The sequence below is a fragment of the Terrapene carolina genome, unplaced genomic scaffold, assembly GCF_002925995.2.
Source record: "Terrapene carolina triunguis isolate 2854851 unplaced genomic scaffold, T_m_triunguis-2.0 Scaffold58, whole genome shotgun sequence".
NCBI classification, from domain to species: domain Eukaryota; kingdom Metazoa; phylum Chordata; order Testudines; family Emydidae; genus Terrapene; species Terrapene triunguis.
In genome coordinates, this window is record NW_020664409.1 from 41,542,840 (window position 1) to 41,562,781 (window position 19,942).

The 19,942-nt window shown below is 39.8% G+C and overlaps 1 protein-coding gene across 2 annotated transcripts in view; it reads left to right on the forward strand.

The window, feature by feature from the left end:
• ASXL3 (ASXL transcriptional regulator 3) overlaps nucleotides 1-19,942 on the forward strand; it is a 151,587-nt gene that overhangs the window by 64,160 nt on the left and 67,485 nt on the right. For both annotated transcript variants that reach the window (XM_024192869.3, XM_026661865.2), the window contains one exon: nucleotides 8,648-8,769. In XM_024192869.3, coding sequence (XP_024048637.2) covers nucleotides 8,648-8,769 — 122 coding nt within the window. The remainder of the gene's footprint in view (nucleotides 1-8,647; nucleotides 8,770-19,942) is intronic.

Consider the following 19,942-nt stretch of genomic DNA (forward strand, 5'->3'; position numbering starts at 1 on the left):
CGGGCGAGGGATGTGCTGGCCGCGGCTTCCTGCCGTCCCCATTGGCCCGGGACGGTGAACTGCGGCCACTGGGGGCCGCGATCGGCCAAACCTGCCGCGTCAGCAGGTAAATAAACTGGCCCGGCCCGCCAGGGTGCTTATCCTGGCGAGCCGCGTGCCAAACGTTGCCGACCCCTGACATAGAGGATAAGAGGGTTATAAGGAATAGCCAGAATGGATTTGTCAAGAACAAATCATGCCAAACCAATCTAATTTCCTTCTTTGACAGGATTATTGGTCTAGTGGATGGGGCAAGCCGTAGGTATGATATCTTGATTTTAGTAAGTCTTTTGACACAGTCCCGTATGACATTCTCATAAGCCAACTAGGGAAATGTGGTCTAAGTGAAATTACTAAAACGTAGGTGCACAACTGGTTGAAAAAACATACTCAGAATAGTCATCGATGGTTTGCTGTCAAAGTGGGAGGACATATATAGTGGAGTCCCGTGGGGGTCTGGTACTATTCAGTATTTTCATTAATAGTGGAGTGGAGAGTGTGCTTATAAAATTTGCAGATGATAGTAAGCTAAGGATTTGCAAGCACTTTGGAGGACAGGATTAGAATTCAAAAGGACCTTGATAAATTAGAGAATTGATCTGAACTCAGCAAGATGAAATTCAGTAAAGTCAAGTGCAAAGCATACACTTAGGAAGGAAAAATCAAATGCACAACTACAAAAGGGGAATAACTGGCTAGATGATAGTACTGCTGGAAAGGATCTAGAACTTGTAGTGGATCACAAATTGAATACGAATCAACAGTGTGATGCAGTTGCAAAAAAAGGCTAATATTCTGTGGTGTATTAACAGGAGGGTTGTATGTAAGACACGGGAGGTAATTGTCCTGCTCTACTCAGGGGAGTAGCCTCATCTGGAGTACTTTGTCCCATTTTGGGAACTAGACTTTAGGAAAGATGTGGACAAATTGGAGAGAGGCCAGAGGAGAGCAATAAAAATGATAAAAGTTTTAGAAAATCTGACCTATGAGGAAAAGTTTTTTAAAAAATTGGGCATGTTTAGACTTGAGAAAAGAAGGCTGGGGATGGGGGAACCTGATAAGTCTTCAAATATCTTAAGGGCTGTATAAAGAGGAGTGTGATCAACTGTTCTCTTACGTCCACTGAAGGTAGGACAAGAAGTAATGGGCTTAATCTGCAGCAAAGGAGATTTAGGAAAGCTATTAGGGAAAAGCTTTTGAGCTGTAAAGGAAGTTAAGCTCTGGAATAGGGCTCCAAGGGAGGTTGTGGAATCCTCATCATTGGAAATTTTTTAACGGGTTGGGGAAAAACCTGTCAGCAATGGTCTAGCTTTACTTGGTCCTGCCTCAGCGCAGGAGGCTAGACTTGGTGATCTCATGAGGTCCCGTTCAGCCCTATATTTCTATAATTCTATGTGTTCACAGTTTATAGTGATAGTGAAATACTTTATATTCAAACATTTACTAGACAGGATGTTAAACAACAACTGTTACGGATAAACATTTTAAATCTCCAGGTCCTGATAACGTGCAACCAGGCATTTAAAAAAAAAAATTGGCCAACATGTTCTCTGAACTAATGGTGCTGATTTTTTAAACATATCTTGGAATATGGGGGAAATTCCAGAGGACTGGAAAAAATGAATGTTTTGCCAATATTTGAAAAGGGTAAATAGGATGAGCCTGGTAACTATGGTCTGTTTAGTATGAGATTCCTGTGCAAAATGATGGGCAGACTAATTGGGATGCAATCAGTAAAGAATAAAAGATTGTAGCATAACTAATTTTGTCAATATAATTTTATGAAAAATAGGTCTTATCAGACTAACTTAATATCACTTTTTGATGAGAATACAAGTTTGGTTCAGTAAGTGCTGACATAAGGCATTTGACTTACTACACTCAACATTCTGCTTAAAAAATGAGCAGTGCAGAAGATCAGAGTTGCCCATATTAAACAGATTAAGAACTGGACAACTGAGTGATCTCAGTAGGAATCATCAGGCAAAAGGAGTGCTTCTAGTGGAATCTTCTGTTCTTGGCCCAGTGCTATTCAGTATCTTTTATTAATGCTTAGGAAAATGTGTATAAAATCATTGGTGGTAAAGTTTATAGATGACCAAATTGATGGAGTGGTAAATAATGATAAGGCCAGGTGAGTAAGGCAGATTGGTACCTGGACTAATTTGGACAACCAGCTGACATGAGTATAATCTGTGTAATGTACTGAATGGGTGAGAAGACTTGAGAGTCCTAGATGCTGCCAGAATGGTTTCACCCGTCCTCCTTGACAGTCTTTTCCCAAAAGGAGGATTCAAGACAGGGTGATAATTGGAGTAATCTTCCATCTTGAGAGAGTTTGTTGAGCAGGGGCGCGGGTGTGTAAGGCTCTAACAATATCGTCTTTAAAAGTAGGTGTTACCCAGAGGGGGGCACTGATAGTTAACTGGTCCCAGTGTCTCTCCACTTGTCTTTAAGTCATAGCCTTCAGATTTCTCAGTACCTCAGAAAAACTCTGTTTGAAATTAAAGTATAGAAGAATCTGCTCTTCTCCTCTTCCTTTTCCCCACTCTCCCCGGTATAGTTTTGCCAGCACAGGTGCAAAGTTCTTGATCTGTATCTGAGCAATTTTTTTAGAAAAATAATTTTAGAACATCTCAGTGATAAACATGTGATTGTTTCACTGAATGCTGTGTTAACAACTTGGATTAATTAGGTTGATGACCATCTGGAATGGTTGCACATCAGAATTTCCCATACCATCATGGCATATGTTAAAAAAAATTATTCATGCTCCAGTTACCTAGTTTGGAATGAGAATTCCACCAGCAGCCCTCTAGTAGGTTTTCTTTCATCATTTGTAGGTCATCCAAGTACCATGCAAAGATGAAGCCATACTTAGTGTTTAAGATCCAAAATGGTAATAGTCTAGGATAAGAAATGGTTATAATATCCTACTGTGCGTGGCAGACCACAGTAGTGAGGTCTGTAGTCAAAACAGTATCCATCTCCAGATTGTCTGAAACCAATTGGGTTCCATCTGCCAGCTTGGTCCTTCACTCCAATCAGAGGAGCATCATGATCTCAAGATGGAGATGGTAGTGATCTATAGAAAGGTGTGACTTCCACTTCCAATCCCAGCCCAAACATAGATTCTAAAGTGTGACCAGCTCTGAGTAGGGCCTCATCTACACTAGGAAATTAGGTCTGGACATTGCTCAGGGGTGTGAAAAATCCATACTTCTGAGTGATGCAGTTAAACCTATCTAACACCCAGTGTAGACAGCGCTTGGTCGGTCAACAGGAGATTTCTCCCATCAACCCATCTACCGCCTTTTAGGGAGGTGGAGTACCTACGCCGACAGGAGAACCCCAACTTTAGCTTTTTAAATGTAGAGTAGCCCTAGGTGACCTTACTACATCCTAACAAAAACTACAGTTCCCAGCACTTCTTAAATATAAAACTTCTTTAGTTTCAAAAGTGAAACTGATTACATTGTGACAAATTCATCTCTAGTGTAACAGTAGTGGATATAGTAGGTCAGCCATGCAGAAGTTGGAGGATCAGATTCATTCTGAGTCTTGAAATTTTGTCTTTGCAATTGTTAGTCCATTGAAATTCTGTGTGTTTTCTGGGCTAAGAAACCACAAGGATAACTCTTGACTGTGGAGCTAATATTCCCCTTCCTTTGGCTATGAAGTATCCATTGAGGCTTTCCACACTCTTCCCTCCCAGGAATGGAAATTTTGGCTCATTCAAGGCAGCCTGTGACTTTTATAGCAATTGGGCTCTTGGGAATGATGCTTAGAGATTCCGCTGAATATGTTTGGTCTATAGTCTGATATACTAATGTGCAGTGGGCTTTTCCCCAGCAGAAGTTTAATTGGATCACAGCCTGAACATATGGGACTCTTCCTCAGCTTACAGATGGGACAGAGACCCAGTTTTTGATTTATTTTCTTCATTTTCTCACCAGCAGTTACGAAGGAAAATTATCTACCCCCTCCAGGGCAAGATTGACTACCCTTTGCTTCATTGCTGTGGGTGGGAAGGTCTTAACTACTGAGGTGGTGCAATGTGAGAGGCTGGGAGCTAATTGGGTGAGGTCTCTTGGCTCTATTATTCTCTGCTATAGAGCAGAATTAGTGAGGCCTGAAAGGTTGGTGGTTGGTTAGTGACAGATCATACTTCTCTGATGAAAAAGTTGCCTAGCTGTGGAATGAGGATCCACAGTTTTCTGAAATTTATGGAGTTCTTAGGTTCCATTATATTTTGTGCAGCATTGGTTACTTTAACGTGAGCATATCATTTTACAGGGCTTTTTTTCTGTTTTTTCTTTTCCAAAAAAATGTGTTTGAGCACTATTACTGATGTTTTCACAATACTGCTATTTCCCTTAGACAAAGAACTATACAATCACTTTACCTCCCAAACTATATTTTGTTCGATAAAGAATAAAGCTAACAGATTAGAGATGTGAACTGTTCAGACTTTGCAAGTTAAGCTCTGTAGATCAAAGTGTGACTTAGGTGAATTGCTTGATATATCAGTGTTGACAAGCCATGACCAATTATGTCAAAACAAGTATATATCTGTGTCACCCAAAGAAAATATATAGAATTTTGTCGGATATTTTAGTCAGATATTTATATGTTTTTCTGAGGATGTTTTCTATATAGTTTAATATTAAAGAGTGTGGGCATAGATTTTATTCTTGAGGTAGACTACAGTTTTTAGCATATGGTAGTAATATTAATTTGTTTTGTAATATGGCTATTAGTAGACAAACTTTCTCATCTGCTGTGGTTACCATAGTAAGGAAGGAATTGTACCACTGTTGATTTTTCTGGTCTGATTTTAAATCAGTCTGGCCTGTCTGAAATCAAAATCAATTGTTCCATTTATTTTGGAAAGATGGGGCTTCTTAAAGCATTCAGGGAAATTTTTCTTTCTCTGTAGATCATAAACAAGTCTGCTTATTATTATTCCTAATAATTTTCAGTGCTGTAGCTGCATAGTCATTTTGAATTATGTTTCACTAAACATTTTTTGGTGTATTGATATACTTAATATTGGTATCCCAAATCTCAATTAATTTTAAGGTTTTGGAGAAAGTTAGTGAACCATGCTGTCGAAGGTTGGCACATTGATTTTACGTTTTGTTTAAAGAAAACCAACAGTTCTGTATATTTTCTAAAATGTATCTTTCTCACTATGAAGAAAAGTTGCTTCTAAAAGGAGAAGAGAAAATGGAAGGGAAAAGGTTGTATAAACCTTGTCTCAAGTATTTTGGGCTATTCATTTTTTTTTAACCCTTTTTCATTTTAGGCTCTCTGAACACTCACAAAGGAATTCTTACCTTCTACTTCCTTTCTACCTAAAACCCTACTCATCTGTCAATTCAAAGACCTAACAGTTTATTGTCTCACAGCCACTTTCTTCTCACTTCCTCTACTGGGTCCTGTACCCTTGGAGGAGATGACATATAGAATAGAACACAGTAATGCTAATTATATCACTGAATGAAGTGTCTCCCTTGCCTTAATTCTGCTTGCTTCCTTTCTCTTCCCCTACTTCCTCTTGGCACTAACGGTGAATAATTGCTGACTACCCAGATGTTTCTCCCACTCTGCTCCATGCTACTCAGAACTTTTTGCATAGGCAGTCAGTTGTATTGCTGCTGCTGTTTTATAATCCAGAGAGAACAAAGGATCCCACATTTCTGATATAGTGTATGTGTGCATGTGGCAGTTCCATCTACTTATCATTGATGTATATGGACATGTGCCCGGTTACTTCTAGCCCTTCCTGCTTATAACTCTGTTTTCTATTACACTATTCTTCATTCTGTTTTGCATATTGGAGCTGACTGTTTTGTTGCTGAGTGTTGCTTTTCTGAATATTGCCATTCCCCTTGGAGTATTGCTATTGCTTCTACTCTTCGACTTTTCCCTTTAGTTTTCCTTCTGTATCACTTTTCATTTGCAGGAAGTAAGATAATAAGACTTCTCCCCTCCATTCTTTATGGTTACAAACATTGTGGCTTTGTCCTGAGATTTTTGCATCAAGAGTTTGACATTTGCTCTATGACTTCTTGTCATTTGGATGGTGATACAGCATCACAACGTTGTGAACTTGTATCATCACCGAAGTAAATGAAGGACACTTGGGTTTATATCCTGGAAATTGCATCAAAATTGGACCTTTCTATTTATATAAGGAGTGGGTGGGGTTCCCTGTCACCATGGAGGAATAAAATATATGCTTAGTGACAGGACATGTTGCATCTTACTTTCTTATGAAGGACACTTTGTGGCTTTCCTGTCATATTTTTTCTAAAATTCCACTCTTCTGCCCTTTCTTACATTGTAGGGCTTTATGTACATAGAACAACTCTTGCCTTTCCTTCAATTCTTTGACCCCTTTGCTTTGCCAACAAAACAGACTGGCTATCTAGTAGAAATATAACAGTCCATGAAAATTTCTTATTAAAAACAAAAAGGGATGTGGAAACAGAAGTCGAGCAATTTAAAATATCGAGTTTCTGTTTTTGGATTGTGTGTTTTGTATCTTAGGTGCACAAATATTGCAGAGATGGGGTTAAATAAATATTTAGACTAGCGTGTTTGTTTGCTGCTGACACCTTCTTGCTACTTTAAGTTGTCTCTTTGATAGTGAGCTTTGCTGATCATGTGAAAAAGACTCTTATCCAAACCATGTGATGCAGTTGAGTTCAAGGCATTTTTTGCCCATCAGCTCCCCGAGGTATTGTGAGGCATAATTTCAGCATAAGCAAAAAAGAAAAAAGAGACAAATTTCACTTATAAAGCTTCTGGCAAAACTCGCTTCCCAATCCACTATGAGAACTGTATTGACATAATGACATAACTATGAAAAAGTAGTTCTTTCTCTACCATTTGTGAGATGAGTATTGACTATTTTTTTCTCCCAAGATGAAAACAAATGTTCAGTGTGTTACCAGTTATACCTCATACTGGCAATGAATTATTGGCAATTAAGTTGTCAGAATTCCATACTTTATCTTGTAAATACAAAAAAAAAAGTTTCAGTAATATTAATGGTGGAAGGCATTACCGAAGACGAAGAAATTGAGTGGCACTGAATTCTCTGCTCACTCCACTGAGCAATAAAAAGAAAAAAACACACAGCAAATCAAGATAAAAGTATAAGGACAAATTCACAGCTGACATATGCCATTGCAACTCTTTTGAGGATCCCAAACCTGCTTTTATAGATGTGGTACACCCCATTGCATATTTTGGAAAACCATCTACTAGGTTGTTTACATGTGCATAGTACTATAGTAGATATTCCAAGATATGTGGCAATCTTCGCTGTGTATCTGAGGGCAGGATTGAAACCAGTTTCTATGTGAGCATGGGGAAATTTACGCAAAATTCAAACTGGTTCTAACACTGTTTTAGCTACACTGGTGTTTGAAATTGGTGGGAGTAGCAGTATAGACAAAGCATCAGAGTCTGCAATCATTTTTACAGCCATTTTACTTATATCTGCTGAAAAGTAAGTCTAATAGAATGTTTTGGCTGTTTTTGCAGCCTTAATATTGTTTAAACATAGTTGGATTTAAAAAATAAATTAATTTACTTTTTTTTAATCTTAGAGACCCTCAGACAAACACATATTCAGGCAGCTGTTTAAAAGCAAGTACTGTAATATTCACTCATTAAAACATGTATTTTTAAGAGACCTGAAAATTAGCAACATACATTTGCCTGGGAGACCAGAACTCCTCTTTGTGAGCTATTCCAGTCCATCATTCAAATGAGCATGTGTGTGTTCTTGGTTTACCAAGCAATAGTTACATGATAGTCGGGGATGGCTTCTTAGAAGCCATTACAATCGGTTATGCAGTTACATAGTTACAAATATTTTTAGAACACAGGGCCATCAGTGTCTCTCTTCTAAATATATATTCAGACATGTAATCTTGTTAAACTTCCTGGGGAAAATAAGTTACTGTCTACTTCTATTTAGAAAACATTGAGATATATGTAAAATATTTCAATTGCCACTTCAAGGCTTGATCACGTGGAAAATACCCATGAGCTCCTGAGCTATACAGAAGGGTACAGAATTTGGTTCTACAACAGACTGGCTTATTCAAGAGAAGTTTAGTTTTCTAAATTGGAGATGAGCCCCAGTGTGGTGGGGTGACATGGAAAAGAGCTCAGTGCATGTAATTGAGCTTCCTACACTCCACAACTTCTGTCCTGGCCCAGCCCCTGTTGCCACTTAGAGCTTGGATGTCTACAAGGGGAAATTTAGCAATATAATTAGACTGCTGTAGTTATACTGGTATAACTTGCAGTGTGAACATTCTTATTCTGGAACTCAGCTCTCATCTCTGTTCAAGTCTAGGGGTTGAACTTGATTAGAAACAAACATTTGTGAAGCAATGCATTAGAAGTTAGCGTGTGGCTGAAAATTCAAGTCTATACAGATCCTGGGACTCCATGACTTTCATGGGTCATCAGCCGTGGAGATTGCTTTCTGGTGACAGGGTCCCTTATTCCATTTGCAGGAGCCTCTTAAGACCTCAAGTGCCTAAGCAATGGTATTCTTAAAATGCTTTTTTTTTTTTCATAGTTTGTCCAAAGCAGATACCTGAAGAAGCGTCTTCCAATCGAGACTCAAGCCTTACTAACACACCAGTGCAAAGCAAGCTAGTGTCTTCCTTCCAGCAGCACACCAAAAAGGCACTTAAACAGGTAAGCTGGTATTTATTGATAGTCAGGTGGCTTTCTTTTTAACGTGTTGCCTGACTATTTAAACAAGAAATCAGTGTAGAAACACCACAGAAAAATGTTAAGACATTTCTAATAAAAGTACCAGCAACTTATTTAGCTGGACATTTTTTTCTTGATCTGTAAACATCTGCAATAAGAAGAACTGTTGTGGGGGAAAATTTTGAAGCTTTTGTGTTCTGTGCACTAGTGCTGTAATCCTGCTTATTATTGTATACTTGAGGGTTTTTTTAAATGGCTTCTATGCAAGTGAAAAAGTTTTGTATGCTTTATTGTTACTTCCTAGGTTTTGTTTATATAAGCACTTTTGTTGACAAACTTTTTTTAAAAAAAATTTTGCAAAACAGATTTTGTGAGAGGTTGTAGCACTCAGAGGTGAATGTACTTGCTGTTCAGTTTCTCTATAGAGTGTGGCCCCACATACTGTATTTAATGCAAAAATACAGTACCTGAGAATGTCTTTGTTTTGAATAAACTGAGTTTGGATGGGTTTGGGTTGCACAATAAATAATAAAGCTTAGAACAAGTGACTGAATATTCATGGTTTGATGTAAACTGAACACTATAATGATGTGAAAAATTGGCTCAAAACAGTGTTAATCAATTTCATGTCAGAGCAGATTGAAAGAAAAACCACAGAAATGCTTGTTTAAAAAACATCACTCTAATCCTGCTATCTATTTGCCAAACGCAGAAATGGTTTCCATTTCTTAAAAATTTTATTTTATCAAATAAAATAAAAATTTTTTGTTAAATATTGGTGTAATGAGGTTGGGTTGGTTAATTTTCCCCTTATTTCGTGTCCAGGTTACATTTAGCAATAAAAATGGTAGTTGAAGCCAGCTATCTCAAACACTAGGCCATTCCAGAGTTATTAAATTAGACCACAGCTCAGCAAAGCACCTAAGCATGTGCTTATGTCCATCCCTGTTCAGCAGAACAATTTAGCACTAAAGGTTAAGTCCCATTAAAGTCAATAGGATTTAAGCATGTGCTTGAAGTTAACTTGAAGCACATGCCTACATGAGCTGCAGAATGGGGTGGTTTGCTAAATTGGAGCCTTCAGGCTTCTGGGTCAGCAGAAGTAGAGCGGCGGATGCAGCAGGCTTTACTAGTTGTGTGGAGTATGGGTGAGTTGTGAGTGAGGCAAACAGTGTCTGGAAACTTCATTTAATTTAGATTTTTTGTAATATGTGAGTGTACTGAAATTTGAGTAAGCCACTACTGTTTTACATGAACTCCTAATCTTTACAGCAGAAAAGAATCACCATTTATCTAAACACTTAGGGTCAGATTTGTCACTTACTTGCTTTTGGGGGAGTGAAGGGGATGGAAAATGCTGAAAACAAAAATAAAACAAATGAACAGAGACCAAAAGCAATTACAGAAGCTTAATTAACATAAAAATTCATATCCGAGATGGAAGTCCTTGCAAAACTGCCCATAAGGCAGTAGGTTTGCAAGAGCACCAGAATGCTAAGTAGTCAATAGAAAGAATGGAAAGCAGCCTTAATTAAGATTATAGTAATTAGATCTTATGCTTCAGATTGCGAGTTTATTATTACAGCTGTCTGTGAAGAATGTTTTATCCCATGTACAACATTGTACAATTGGTTAGGTGTATTGAGGTGATGAGATTTTTTACACTTTTTTTACTTGCCTATGAAGCATCGAGTATTGGCCAGGCAAGATGCTGTATTTGATTTAATCCAGTATTGTAAATCCTATAAAATAGGTGAATGAACTTTCAATAGCAATTTTATTCAGAAAATTGCTGTTGAAAGTTTATTCACCTACCATATATCCTCTCTTCAGGGTTTCTGTTGCTGTTATGGACACATAATGTGTCATCTTTGCACAAAGAAGAGCCTGCAGTATGTTTGAATACACAGAAACATTAGGCAATTGTATGTGACACTCCACCAACTGATATTAACTTACTGGTTCTCGTCTGCAATAACAAGAAGCTAAACCTTCATTGTGCTCTTAGTAAGAGCTACTAATGCTGTACAATGTCACAGTGAGCATTTGCCTGGTTGTACATTTATTTTTTCTTTAATAAAACCATCCCTCACGAAATGACTGTCCACAAAGCATTCTTTCAACCATTTTCCCCCTTCATCATATTAAATAAGGGCAAGATTTTTTTAATTAATATTGATCTTTTGTTTAATTTTTGCCCACTAAATGTAAGTGAAAGTCCAGCTGATAATGTGAAATATTACTTGAAGATCTGAGCTGAGGTGAAGCGGTCTGCTCTGTTAATATAGTTATTAAACCAAACAAATCATATGGAGTTGGCTTTAAAGTATTATGTTGGAGTTTGGGTTGTTTTTGATAAAGATTTCTAGAAATCCTTTGTTTTAGACCACTAAAAGTAGGTTTAGCTTCCCCTGCAACATTCTGCATCTTAGGACATGCTTCCCCTTGTGTACTGGAATTTGTTCCAGTATCACCATGCTTCTGCGGCTATGCCTGTAGTGTGAGGAGGAGGGCACCTCTTGAGCCCTGGGTCCTGCCCATGACTAACTCAGAATGGCGGTGGGGGATGGGAACTGTTGCTTAGTCCTTACTGCGCTCTGCTTTTCAGGGATAGGGGAGGTTGCAGTGCTAGTCCACTCTAAAAGTCTGTGTCATAGCTCACATCTCGTGTTCTCATCTTGCAAGGCCTGTGTTAATGTCCCAATCTCTGGAGCTTTTTAGCATTGCCACCCTCTCTTTTGTTACACTTTTGGGGTAAGTGTTTTGAGTATTTCAGTCTTGGGTGTGTTTCCAGTATGTGGCACATTTGTCTCCCCTTTTGTGGAGGGTGGGGGATTTTCACCACCTGACTTTGCTCTTGATTATAACTGAGTGGCGGGTTTAACAACTTGATCCTAGTTTATGATGGCTTGCTCTAAAATAGTTCCTGAGGTAGCACTCCCATTTATGTGTGGCTTCTGCTGGCAGGTTCTCCTTTGCTAGATTCTTATTTCTTTCTTGCTTTTGGAGGCAGGTGCATGCTACACAGTTCTTCTTACCAATACTATTGGGCAGGGGATGAGGCATGCATTCCCATGTTGTTTTGCCCTTTATGATCTTGTCTACACTAGAGGATTTTGGCCTACTAACCAGTGTGAGGATCTCCTACCATGCAAGTAACAATCCACACACACAGTTGCTACCAATGGACCACAGGTGATCACAGCACTATGTAAGTTGCACTTGCTGTGAGCAAGGTTAACTCAAGTACAGACCTCAAGTTCTGGCATAGCAGCTGCGATGGGCAATTACTCCATCCTCCACTGCGCCTCTCTGGTAAAATTTCTGTTCTATTGATCTGGGTCAAGTTTTCTGCAAGTCCCTCACCTGTACTGAATGAGCTACTGTACCCACTTTAGATCTCATGGCACACACGTTCTCACCAGCATCCACTTCTTTGTGATTGCTACATTTACCAAGCTGCTCTTGGGGCTTTTCTCAGAAGAAGCCATCATATGAGCATATCTACCGACTGGTCTGATGCAGATGACACAGGACGCTTGTGAACCACTAGGATGGTGAAGTGATAGTGTCTGCTGAACTCTGTTGTGACCAGGTGTAAAAGCATTTTGCCCAGGAGCTTATCACTTGCTCTGGGACAGTGCCAGGAGAAGATAAAGAGTCTGAAGCTGCAGTGCAACAATGCCTGGGGTGCTAGTAGACCTTCCAGGCAGGGAAGAAAATCTGCCTCATTTTTGGCCCTTTGGAATTAATGGAGCAGAGTTCCTTTTTGACAGCAGTGTGCTGTGGGTAGAAGAGGAGGAGGACGCCATCATCCAGGCCTAGAATCAGAGTGAGGGCCAGGACATGTCTGCGACTGTGCTGGGGCCTCAAGCCCTCTTGATTGAGACAAGTTCCAGAGACAGCAGCCAAGTGGGTTTGGGAGGATGTGATGCTCAGGAAATAAGGGGACCTCCACACAAGGTATGTTGCTGCTGCTGTTTTTACTGCTTTGGGCTTTATCTGCATGCTTGATGGCTGGGTTCATCTGAGTGCTGCTATAACTGTTGTGAAATGGGTAGATGCAATCTCTCGTGAGGCTGGAAGGAACCCCTCCACTTGCTTTGTTGTGTTCCACCAGTGAACACTGCCAGATTCAGGAGCCCTCTCCATATGCCCCCCGCACAACACCCCTTTTGTCAGCTACACTTGCTGTTCGAAGTAAGGATACAAGTACTTGGCAAATTCTGCATAGGTGTTTCTGAGCCATGCCACAAGACCAGTCTCAACAGGGTGACCAATCAGGGAAAACTGAAAAATAAAGTTACAGAACCACAGACATATTGAAAATGGCAAAATGGAATGCTTTCAGAAAGCTACATGATGGGGACTATGGCTTGGTCCACATGCTGCTTTTGGGTAAGAGGACATAAAGCACTTAGCTATTCCCAACCACATTTCTTGTCTTTCTATCATGTACATGGGACACAAGCCTAAGCTATTATCCGGTAGCAACCTGCTTTAAAGCAGCTATAGGCCAGAGCAGTGAAAGCATCGCTCTGTCAGTCAGCACAAGATAGCGGCCTATCAGATAATGGTGTAATTTAGCCCAAAAGTTTCCCAAATATTCTAAAAAAATATTCTGGTAAAGACAGTGCTGTAGGCATTCATCATTAATTCAGTTTCCAAACTCCCTGGCCCTCGCTTCACTTTCTTCAGCTCCATTGCACATCCTATGTTACCAATTGAGAAAATAAGTAAGAGCAAATATATTAGCCTCTCTTCCCCTTGCCCCCCTCACGCTCACCTTAATAGCAATTTCTTTACTTTGCTACAATCTAGTGCAGAGGGTCTTTCCAGGCATCTTGCAGTCTGCAGTAAGTAACCCAGTATTAGTCTCACTGTACTGCAACATACATCCTTTACCTCCTACCAGGAACACACTCAGACCCCTTGCAGCTAACCCAAAATTTCATCGGGGAACAAAAATAAATAAATGTTAGGGAGACGATCATTACCATCTCTAATCCTAGCACAGGATGTCTTCCTTGAAGGCTTTGGAATTCCAAAGTGAACTGAAAATTTTTTGCTTGTATTGCATTCTTGGTATTGTAAGGGGTCTAGTGTGTTAATATGCATATTAACCATTTCCTTATATTTCATTTTAGAAACCACCATTGCATCAAGGCCACAATTGGGAAATGCTAGCTCAACATAAGCGGAGAGTGATCAGACATCTGGCAACACAAGAGGCAGATTGCTTGACAAATCTTCGTGTCAACAGGTGAAAAATGAGAAAGATGAATTGTTTCTTTACCTTCAGGGAAACATGGAAAGGGACAGTGATAGAACGTACTAAATGCAGCCAAGAAACAGAAGTGTGAGGAGGACAAACTAAGTTGCTTTTTTGAATGCCAAGACAAATAGGGAAGAGAACTGAGAAGTCATGACTTAAAAATATCATGACAGGAAAATGAGGCTGGAAGCGCAAGTGTTCCAGAGGTTGTTCTTCAGGGAATACATGTAGAACCCGAAAGCAAAGTGCACGGTGTGTCCTTCCACAGGTCCCTGTGCGTGGACATCAGCTCCTCAACACAGTGCCATGGTATGGGACAGTAGCAGTATTTATAGAACTTGCCTCCTGGTCATTTCCATGGTACTCAACCCTTGCCTATTGTCAGGAAAAAGAGAACAGGAGTAGGTTCATTCTCTGTTCATATTGTGTCCAACAACTAACTGTGTGTGGGGTTGTGGCTAATTGTATTGGGTGCTTATTGCAGCTGGCCTGCATGTTTTGTGTTTTAATAAACATGGTTTTCAGGATTTCTTTCTCCAAAATTTCATTAAGCAAAAATTTTTAAGCTTGAAACATTACCGTACTAAATCCTTCTGGGCACCCCTCTCCTTTACCATCTCCCACACCCAAAATCATAAAAATGTATCCTTGTACAGTAACTCCTCACTTAAAGTCGTCCCGGTTAACGTTGTTTCGTTGTTACGTTGCTGATCAGTTAGGGAACGTGCTTATTTAAAGTTGTGTAATGCTCCCTTCTAACATTGTTTGGCAGCCACCTGCTTTGTCTACTGCTTGCAGGAAGAGCAGCCCTTTGCAGCTAGCTGGTGGGGGCTTGGAACCAGGGTGGACTGGCAGCCCCCTATCAACACCCCCTATCAGCTCCCTGCTCCCCTAAGTTCCCTGTGCAGCAGCTGCCTGCAGTTCAGCTGTGTCCCTCCCCCCACTGCCATGTGCTGCTCCTGCCCTCTGCCTTGGAGCTGCTCCCCGAGACTCCTGCTTGCTGTGCTGGGAGGAGGGAAGGTAGAGGGGGGCTAATGTCAGGGTGTTCCCCTGCTCCTGCACCCCGCTTACCCCATCTTCCATAGAGCAGGGCTCAGGACGGAGTCTCAGCAAGCTGATCTAATTAACAAGGCAATGTACTTAAGGGAAATGCGCATATCTCCCTCTATTCCTGCTGCCTTGCAGAGTGAGAGAGTTAACCCTTGAGGGCTCAGCCAATTGCTAGTTCATCATTTAGCAGTAAGGGAAATATCCCACTCTCTGTTTGTTTAAAACTTATTCTGTGTGTGTGTGTGTAATATAGTCTTTTGTCTGGTGAAAAAGATTTCCTTGGAACCTAACCCCCCTCGTTTACATTAATTCTTATGGGGAAATTGGATTCACTTAACATCGTTTAGCTTAAAGTCGCATTTTTCAGGAACATAACTACAACATTAAGTGAGGAGTTATTGTATTAGCAACTACCTCAGGTCAAATCCACCACTGCTGCATTGTTGGGGATAGCTTTTGAGACAGGGAATAAAAGGTCTCCTTCTTTAGAAGTTCTGCAGCCACTGCTGCTTCTCCAAAGTCTCGAACAACTCTATCCACCAGTTGGTGGTGGTCTTGTCCCAAATGTAGCACTTGGCTTGACAAAATTCTCTTTTAAATAACTCATGGAGCCACTTAAGCTAGGATGAGGAAGGATCGAGCTTCTCTCTCGACAAACAAGTTGCCCAACATTTTCCATGTACTGCTCATCTAAGTTTCCACTGGAACGTCCCCTGCTGCCTCTCCTGGGCCACATGTAATGTCTGGCCATTAATTTTCATGGCCTCCAGCAGAAAATTCTCCCTGAGCAAAGAATGAGCTCTATCCATTCAGCCTGACCACCATTTTGAAAATATTTTGCAGAAATGGCTGCGTTTCCCAGGGAGATATGGAAGTTGGACCACCTTCTTCCATGATTCCCTTGGGTTCCAAGAAGCCTTTCCAAATCTCTCACAACCCATTACTTTAGGGAGCTATGCTGGGAACTGTGGGATAGGTACCCAGATGGCAGTGTGCCTGCACTGTTGACTGGCATGCTGTGTGTGGGCATGGAGCAGGTCTGCAGAGAAGCAAGATGAATTGCACAATTGCTATTTATATTGATGCAATGTCACTAGTTCAGTTAAAAGTGGTATGATACATGTTTTATTTAGGGAAAACAGAGAGAGAATCTAGCTGAGTATATCCTTTGTGTGTTCTGTGCACCATGGTTGGGGAGTTTGGTTTAAAAGAAAATGGAGATTTGGTTTTTATTTTAATAACAAAACAGTCTGCATGGCTCAGCAGTTCAGACTATGGGGCTGTAAATTGCAGCGCGTACTAACATGCTGCACTGCACCATGTAGACCCTGCAAGTGCGAACTAACCAGTACCTAGATCACATTAATATAGTCCAGTTTTGTTATTAAAATAAAAACATATGACACAAGCTGCTTCCCGTGTAGCTTGTTTACTTTTTGCTAAGTTGGAAGACAGAGAGTTTTTCCTCCATAGAAGATTTTTCAGTTGATCACTGTTAACCACTTAATACTACACAAACCATTTTTTGTTTTGAAACAAACTCTCTTCTTTTTTGAAAATAAAATTGTTAGTGAGTTGATGCACATGCCATCCTTGTCCCGATTCTCTGCAAGTCAGAATGGTTATTTAACACAAACATCAGCTCTTTTGTCTTTCCAGTTTCTTTGTGCTGTTGAAAAGCAACAAAAAATAGATTTACTTTTGTACTACAATGATCTATGGAAATTGTAGCTGTGAATGTATGATCAAGCTTCTTATAGAAGAAGTAATGCTGGTTTAACACACATGTGCTGCCCTATGTTTTATTACATTTTACCTCCATGCCATTGCTCATGTACATAATGTTCAGTTAATTTGTATTACAGTAGCATATAGAAGCCTGACCAATAATGGCACCCCATTGTGCTAGTCACTATACAAACACATTCCAGAAGAAAGCTCTGCCCCAAAGAGCTTGCAGTCTAAATGGACACGACAAAAGGTGGGAATCCAAACAGATACAGAAGTGTCATGCTCAAGGTTATACAGCAGACAAGTGGCAGAGATGAGACTAGAACCCAAGTCTCCTGAGTTCAAGTCCAGTACTCTATCCACTGGACTACACTCCTCTCAAAATTGTTTACCATGACTCTTATATACATTATGGATCCTGGTCCACAGGTCTAGTATGGAATAAATAAATTCCTTCCATGTATTTGGATCTTACTCTTGTATTCTGTAGCCGTTTTCATGAGACAGTTTTAACATAATACTATTGTACAAGGTGCTTAGTGTTGCACTTATATATTTATAATTCAACATTTTTAATGTGTGTTAAAAATCTTAAGCGTGTAGCAGCCTCATAAGAATGTTGGAAGTATGTTGTAATGCTCGCTGCTGTGGCTTTTTTTAGAATCTGTGAAAAAAAGTTTTCAGTGAGATTTTAATTTAGTGGAGGAATAGCAGTTGTTATACTTTTTTAATTTGGCTAGCAGAATAGGGGTAAGCGAAGGGACAAAGACTGAATTTATGGTGATGTGAAATGAATTGGTGATACAGTATAAATCTATCGGTTTCCTCTTTTCCAATTTAGAATCCATGGTCATGGTGTGGACTCATTATTTATTTTGCATAATAGATTTTCTTCAGCATGTCATAGATCCTGTTTTTCATATGTCAGAACAGAAAAATCCCATAGCCTAACATTTCTGATCCATAATGTGTGAAATTTCAAAGGTTATGTTTCATGATAGAAGTTTCAGAATGTAGACTTGACATTTATAGAACAAAGTAGCAATCCAGGATGATGTTGCCTCATGCAACCAAGTGTTACATATCTGTGTTGTCAATAACTGATTTTTTAACGTTCTGAGCATGTCATGCGTTTAATCTCAAATAGAAGTGTTTTTCTATATTCATTCTTTATCTGTGTGCTGCACTGTTTCTTTATGAATTGTAGAGATATAAAAAAATAAGAAGTCACACAGATTTCAGAGCAGTGTAAGGTACAAACAAAAAACTTGACGTTTTGCTCTTCTGGTATTGGAGGGGAATTTACACCATCTTTAGAGTGCATGGTTTTTCTTCTCCACAGTTACTGTTTGACTTGATATAATTTTCTTTTATTCCTCCCCTAACGGAGGCATTTTTCAGTTGTTAGCAGGGAGAACAGCCATTTTCCCACCTGGGTCACAGAGTCTTTGCAACCTTAAAATCAGTTAAATATAATTGGCCTGTATTTTAGGAAATACCACGAAACCTCCAGTGCACTGCTGCTCTCTAGTGGGGGCAAAAAAAAAGCAAGCTTTCCTTCGTGACTACTTAATGGAAATCAGTTGGGAATTAGAATTCTACAGGTAGTACAGTGGGCTGTGTATCAAGAAATTTGTGTTCTCTTCTGGACTCTGCCTTTTACAGCCTTTTATCCTAATTAATCTTCGGATACAAGATTCTTCTCATATCCTACAGTAGTCTTGTATCCTAAAATTGATAAACCTCAGGCTAGGTGTATGAAGGTAGACTCTCTACCTTACAAGAGTATGCACATGCTTCTTTAGTTCAATCTTACTCTTTCTGGAATTTGGTTTTACTGGTTACTAAAATAACGATAAAAACATAAACCTCTGACTGAGATTTCTTCCTAAGCTTGTTTCTTCCTACGGTTTTCTTGCAAAAACCTCCCAGTGCTAGACCTCAGCTCCCACTGCCCAAAGGGCCTTAAATCCAGTGTGGAGCTAACAAGCTCCATCTGCCGTGATGAGTCAGCAGGGATTAGCATCCCCAGCAAACAGGGTGGGCTGACAAAAATCCCGGACATTGCCTTACAATAGATATCAATTATTCCGTTGTTTTTTCCATATCTTTGCTGTGGGAGGTTTGAGGGAGGACAGGCATGGGTTGAGTTAGTAGTTAACATTTTCTCCTTGCTGGAAACCATATTCTTCATTGGTACTTTTATAACTAACTCAAGTAAAATACAATGTGCATGTAGCTTTATAGCTTTCATTATCCTAGGGCACAATTCTGCACGTATCCACATGTACGGACCTTTACTTCACTTCCTCCAGACGCAAGGAAAGGTCCATGCATGGCAATAAGTTTCCAGGATCATTCCCATAGTTAGCTGCTTGATTGTTAAATAGAAGACCATGGGTCTCAAAACAATAAATTATGAAAATTTCAATTAAAAATAAATCTGAGTGACGAAGAGAAGCGTACCTTTGTATTCAATGCCTAGGTACGTTGGTTATGGGTTCATTAGAAAATGCCTAAGTTAGATCGAAATAGACTAAAACTTCTTGTGGATGGAGAATGCCCCATCTCTTACTTTCCCAATCAAACTGATGCAAATATGCCACTGTTGCATTTTCTGTATAATATATAGGAAATATTGGTTGCCATCAGGTGCTGATGATGAGGTTGAGGTCCATGGTGGAGGTGAGTGAGAGTGCTCCCAAATAGCTATGCTCAGTTTTGGTAGGGGGCGGACTCTGTTTGGTCATGGGCACCTGCTCAACTTCACTTTAGGGGTCTCCCCATAGGAGATTGCAGGTTTATAATCTCCTCTCCCTGCAGTTCAACACATATATGACGCTGCTAAGGGAGTTGATAAAGAGAGAATGGTTGTGGTTACATATGTATGCTGACTGATATTGCACAACTTTGCTTCCTTTTCAATTAATCCTTTATTGGCTTCTTCTTTTTTTTTAAATTCACTATCTAAATGACATTGTTATTTGGGTAAGTGACATCTGGGTTTAATTTTAGCCAGGCAATACTATGGATTGAGGGAAATGTTTTGAGACAATTTTTGGCACTGTGTACATGCTGGTATGGCTGGTGAGGTGTGAA